Source organism: Triticum urartu, chromosome 2A (genome assembly GCF_056163025.1).
Source record: "Triticum urartu cultivar PI428250 chromosome 2A, HENAU_Tu73, whole genome shotgun sequence".
Classification (NCBI taxonomy): Eukaryota; Viridiplantae; Streptophyta; class Magnoliopsida; order Poales; family Poaceae; genus Triticum; species Triticum urartu.
Window position 1 is genome coordinate 733,759,432 of NC_141874.1, and position 6,166 is coordinate 733,765,597.

At 45.9% G+C, this 6,166-nt stretch overlaps 1 protein-coding gene across 1 annotated transcript; it reads right to left on the reverse strand.

Moving 5' to 3' along the window:
- Positions 1 to 4,888: 4,888 nt before the first annotated feature.
- On the reverse strand, positions 4,889 to 5,483 carry LOC147987359 (uncharacterized). Its single transcript, XM_087540318.1, has 2 exons — positions 5,304 to 5,483; positions 4,889 to 5,185 (listed from the first exon to the last, which is right to left on the reverse strand). The coding sequence occupies exons 1-2, from the start codon at positions 5,481 to 5,483 to the stop codon at positions 4,889 to 4,891; spliced, it is 477 nt and encodes a 158-aa protein (XP_087396444.1).
- Positions 5,484 to 6,166: the final 683 nt, after the last annotated feature.

The following is a 6,166-nucleotide window of genomic DNA, read 5'->3' on the forward strand; positions in this document are numbered from 1 at the left end:
GATCTTCAAGTTCCTGATACTTAACGTGAAGGTTTTTTATGTCTTCAATTAAGGATTCAGATCGAGTCATTTCAGCACCCAACAGATGATCGCTTCTGTCTAACAGTTTTTGAATGTGTTCCATAGCTTTCTGTTGTTCAGTTGCAATTTTAGCAAGTGTTTTGTAGCTAGGTTTTGAATCACATTCAGAGTCATCGTCACTGGATGTTTCATAGCGAGTGGTGCGTGAGTTTACCTTGGCACCTCGTGCCATGAAGCAGTAGGTAGGAGTGGAGTCGTTCTTGTCATTTGCGTCGGTGTCGGTGATGCAATTATTGACTTCAGTGTTGAAGATGGACTTGGCGACGTATGCTGTAGCCAGACTCGCAATGCCAGAATCAGACTCCTCCTCAGATTCCACCTCTGCCTCCTCAGATGTGGATTCCTCCTCTGAATCCATCTCCTTGCCTACAAACGCACGCGCCTTGCCAGATGAGCTCTTCTTGTGTGATGAAGACTTTGATGAAGACTTGGAAGAAGACTTTGAGTGTTTCTTCTTCTTCTTGTCGTTAGAATCATATTCCTTGCTCTTCTTCTTCCTTCTGTTCTCATTGTCCCACTGTGGACACTCAGAGATGAAGTGCCCAGTTTTCTTGCACTTGTGACATGTTTTCTTCTTGTAGTCATGAGCAGAAGCTTCATCATTCCTTGAGCTTGATCGTGAAGATTTTCTGAAGCCTTTCTTCTTGGTGAATTTTTGAAACTTCTTTACTAGCATTGCAAGTTCTCTTCCAATGTCTTCAGGATCATCAGAACTGCAGTCAGATTCTTCTTCAGATGAGGAGACAACTTTTGCCTGCAAGGCACGAGTTCGCCCATAGTTTGGACCGTAGATATCTCTTTTCTCAGAAAGCTGAAACTCATGTGTGTTGAGCCTCTCAAGTATGTCAGACGGATCGAGTGTCTTGAAATCAGGACGTTCTTGAATCATCAGGGCCAGAATGTCAAACGAACTATCAAGTGATCTCAGCAGCGTCTTGACGATTTCATGTTTGGTGATCTCAGTAGCGCCGAGGGCTTGAAGCTCATTTGTGATGTCAGTGAGCCGATCAAAGGTGTGCTGGACATTCTCATTGTCATTTCGTTTGAAGCGGTTGAAGAGATTGCGAAGGACACTGATTCTTTGATCTCTCTGGGTTGATATTCCTTCATTAACTTTGGAGAGCCAATCCCAGACCAGTTTGGATGTCTTCAAGGCACTCACACGGCCATACTGTCCTTTGGTCAGATGACCACAGATGATATTCTTGGCAGTAGAGTCCAGTTGAACGAACTTCTTGACATCAGCAGCAGTGACACCTTCTCCAGCCTTGGGAACGCCGTTTTTGACGACATACCATAGGTCGACGTCAATGGCTTCAAGATGCATGCGCATCTTATTCTTCCAGTAGGGATATTCAGTTCCATCGAAGACGGGACAAGCAGCGGAGACTTTGATTATCCCTGCAGTCGACATAGCTAAAACTCCAGGTGGTTAAACCGAATCACACAGAACAAGGGAGCACCGGGCTCTGATACTAATTGAAAGTGATTGAAAGTGCGTTATATCGACTAGAGGGGGGGGGGTGAATAGGCGATTTTTATGAAAGTCTTCAAAACGTGAGAGTTGTGAAGACAAACAGTGAAGATCATGCCTATTACTATGCAGCGGAAGTTAGATTACACTAGGCTAGCCATGGTCATGTATTCAATAGAGTGAAAGCGCAATGACAAACAGCTTCAGTGTAATAAGGATCAGGTAGGAAGAAGTTATGAAGCCGAACAGATCATACATTCATGTTGTGAAGACAAAAGATAAAGCAAGCATGTAATGGCTTCACAATGAATAACTGTAAGTGAAAGGAAGTGAAGATGAAACCAGTGACACGTTGAAGACAATGATTTGTTGGACCAGTTCCAGTTGCTGTGACAACTGTACGTCTGGTTGGAGCGGCTAGGTATTTAAACCAAAGGACACACAGTCCTGGACACCCAGTCAAGGACACTTAGTCCAAGACACCCAGTCCTCACCGTTTTCTCCTTGAGCTAAGGTCACACAGACCTCGCCCAATCACTCAGGTAAGTCTTCAAGGTAGACTCCCAAACCTTCACAGACTTCGTTCACTGACAATCCACAATTTCTCTTGGATGCTCAGAACGCGACGCCTAACCGTCTGGAGGATGCACAGTCCTCAAGTGTAATAAGTCTTCAAATCACACAGACTCGAAGACTTAAGTGATGCCCAATTTACTCTGGCTCTGGGTGGTTAGGGCTTTTCTCCTCACTGGGAATTTTTCTTTCAGAGGCTTCGAGGTGGGTTGCTCTCAAACGACAAAAGCCGTGCACTGAAATCTGAGCAGCCAACCGTTTATGGTTGTGGGGGGTGGACTATTTATAGCCACTTGGCAACCCGACCTGATCTGTCCAAAATGACCCTGGGTCACTGAGGAACTGACACGTGTACCAACGGTCGAATTTTGAACTCACACGACAACTTTACTTGGGCTACAAGTAAAGCTGACTTGTGTGGCGCTGGACAAGATTTTCTCTCAAAGTCTTTGCTAGAAGACATAGGATTTGAATTAGGCATCACTACAGTCATTCTGACTGGTTATTTTGGACCCCACTTAACAGTACGGTGATTCCTATGACACTACATAAATGAAATAAAACTACGAAGGATCTAAGTCTTCGAGTTCCATAAGCTTCATAGGGAGTCTTCTCATGTCATTGTGTTCAATATGAATATCTTCATAAACCACCATTGTCTTCAATGTCTTCGTACATTTTTAGGGGTCATCTCTGGTAATAATACCGAATCAATGAGGGACTTCTACCTGTGTTTTCCTGCAATTCTCACAAACACGTTAGTCCCTCAACTAGGTTTGTCGTCAATACTCCAAAACCAACTAGGGGTGGCACTAGATGCACTTACACTATTTTAACAAATGCTTGTTTGAACGAGACGGACGCGTCGGTGGTGTAGCTCCTTTTTCAGTGTCACGCGCGGATGAACGGGCCTGTTTCCCACGCGGCGTCACCGCCGATGCAAGTGCACGAAATGATGCATCTCATCTGTGCCGCCCGTGCCTCTTTGGATGCTCTGCCCGCCGTTTTTTGAATTAATGCCCGCAATTACTTATGCCAGTGCGAACGGAGAAGAGAAAACGATCGAGAAGGCACTGTGTACACATTGACTATGGCTGCAACGCGGCTATAAAAGGGCACCATTTCCTCATCCTCTCACACTCATCTCTCAAGCCTCCTCCCCTTCTTCTTTTCGAGCCAAATCCACCACTCGAGCCACCATGTAGTTCAATGGCCCTACCTAGCATCGCCCTCGCACCGTGCCGGAGAGGCAGTACCCGGCCGGAGTCGTCGTCGAGAATAGCCTGAGGGTGTGGGCCATCTCTAGGTGGAGGGGCCCTAGAGAGTTGGCTCGCTTCTTCCTCCAAGCCGGCTACCGCCACCTCCCTCCGGGCACTCCGCCCATGTTCCACCTCCACGAGCAGTACGATGGCAACGCCAACGGCTTCGTCATCGGCCTCTACGTCACCTTAACCAACCCCTACGACGCTCACCACCTCCTCGGGGAGGTGTTCTGGTGTGGATGCGAGTTTATCGCGTTCACGACCTACAACATCTTCACCAACTTCCACCACATCTTCCCTCACCCCAACGGCATGCACACCCTCCCCTACCAGATGCCGGAGAACGACAAGTGAGGGGCCCAAGGAGGAGGCGCCAAGGAGGAGGGGCCAAGGATTGTTCAAGGGGTTGTTCAAGTGCGAGTCTTCTATCTATCTAGTTTGTGTTTGTGTTGGTTCGGGCGTGTGTGCCCGTGTCTTCTATATATCTAGTTTTAATTATTTTACTTTCATGTTTTATAAACTATATGTAGTGGGGGGATGCCCCTCTATATGTTCTATCTATCTATGCTACTAGGGTACCCGATGCCCCTCTATCTATCTATATGTTTTTTCGGTCCTAAAGTTTCTCCATTGCATTTTATTTATGTGGCCATGTGTACTAAAAAATGCACTGAAACATGATCCAATCATATAAGTTGTTGTTAGCACGTGTCTAGTTAATTATCTTCCTTTTATGTTTTATGCACTATATGTTGTAAGGGGATGCCCCTCTATGTTGTAAGGAGATGCTACTAGGGGCACACTAGATGTCTTCTTTTTTTGAGAGGGGCACAACCTTTTTCGGTTGAAACACACGAGTAAAAACTTTGAAAACACCATAGCACAAGTCAGAAAAAATATTAAAAAATGGTGCTTGGTTGAAATAAACTAGAACCAAACAATTGCAACTTTTTTGGTTCACAAAGACTGCAAGTTGGACTGCTAACTAGAACCAACCTTTTGTTTTAGCCGAAACAACACGGGACCCTACCATCGAACATGATAGATTATGCATAAAAATAGCTCAAATAATTATCAGATGAGTTATCTCAAAAAAGGTGACTGCAGGAAACTTAAAATTTGTGAAATAACCTAAAGCCGAAAAGATATATCGATGCCAATGACCGTGTGCACTTTTTTTTGCACTAGCTACACTTCTTTTATAAATGGGCCTAGATATGTTCTATTCGGCCCTGCCTAACTTCTATATGGGCCTGGCCTTTTTGGGCAACGGGCTGTGGACGAACCTTTTTTTCCTTTTCTCCCTCTACCACTGAAACTGAAACTGAGGACGAACTGAAGAACTAAAAATACAGGGCCGAAACAGAGTGGAGAGGACATGCTGAATTCGTACAGCGCAACACTTTTTATTCAAATATACATATCATTACGATTACAAATGATGCCCAATCTATTCACTTACGACTAATTATCATCACATAAATAAATGCGAGAGCAATTACACAAACATAAAAAGTCCGGCCATCAGCCCCATCAAATTGCCCTGCTTCTGCAATTCGATGAGTTTCTTCATCTGCTTGTTCAGCTTCTTTAGCTCTGCCATCAATACTGCATTCCCCACAGTAGCCCCAATGGAATGGGCAGATCCAGGGGCCCCAGATCCAGACGCGCCCGATCCAAACTTGCCCAACTTCTCCGCCTCCAACGGCAAATCGAGCTCCCCTGATGCACCCTCCAGTTGAATCCACTCTATGTACTCATCTAGCCACTCAAAATGGGTGCATTGCTTCAATTTCTGAAATTGGAAAGATGAACCCTAAATCCCAAATCTGATGGAAAATGGGGAAAAATTGGGCAAATATGAAATTGGGAGACAAAAACCAAAATTGGCATATTGAGAAGTAAAATCTCACCTTTCCCTGCTCTGGTTTGCTCTCGCATTTCACGAATTCCCACCCAAGGTTGCCATTCTTGTCGGTCGTTGTGACTAGCCGTTTCAGGGGTGCGATACGTGGGCATGCAGGGCACCTTGTCATGGGCACTGCGCCATAGCGCGGCCATGAGCGGCGGGAGGCTGAAGCGGAGCTCGACATTGCTAGGCCGCGGCCCGGAACGGCGTTGCTGCGCGTCGTCGCCGGAGAAGAAGAACAACAACGGTCGAGGAGGGGGGGAGGGGGGAGGATGGGCTTGGGTGCTGCACGGCTCGGGCCACGGCTCGGTGTCCTCTTGTACCAATGCTGACCTGGATAAGTTAGTGGGTCCCACGTAGTGGGTCCTGCTCACCTGACCAATGCTGAGTTGGATAAGTTAGTGGGTCCCATGCTGTGGGTCCCGCTCACCTGATTCGAGTTTTAAACATGTGTCTTTGGATTAGGCAGCAGTGTCGCATGGGAGCTATTTTTTCCAACGCAGATGTCACATGAGAGCTATTACAGCCAACGACGTCGCATGATAGACAATTCACACCAACGACGTCGCATGGGAGCTATTTGCCCGATGTAATTAGTGGTGTGGGTTCATCATGTGCCGCTGGTATTTTCCCATATTACCAGTGGCAAGCCAGTTTGTTGGCTCGCCACTAATAAGGAAAAGGTTATAAGTGGTTCCTATAATAGTGTGCCTATTTTGTTTTGATTATGTCATATTCCAGTTAAAATGTTTGTAGTTATGGGTGTTTTTGATTTGCTTTTGTTCAGTTTGCAACTCTTTCTTAGAGATGATACCTGATGTTTGAGCCTGATGGTTGTATTGTAAACTGACTCCTACCATGGTTTCA

Coding starts and splice junctions, on each gene's coding strand:
- LOC147987359 (XM_087540318.1), bottom strand. CDS start 5,483: ATGTCGAGCTCCGCTTCAGCCTCCCGCCGCTCATGGCCGCGCTATGGC. Junction 5,186..5,303: donor GCAAACCAGAGCAGGGAAAG/GTGAGATTTTAC, acceptor TTCCAATTTCAG/AAATTGAAGCAATGCACCCA.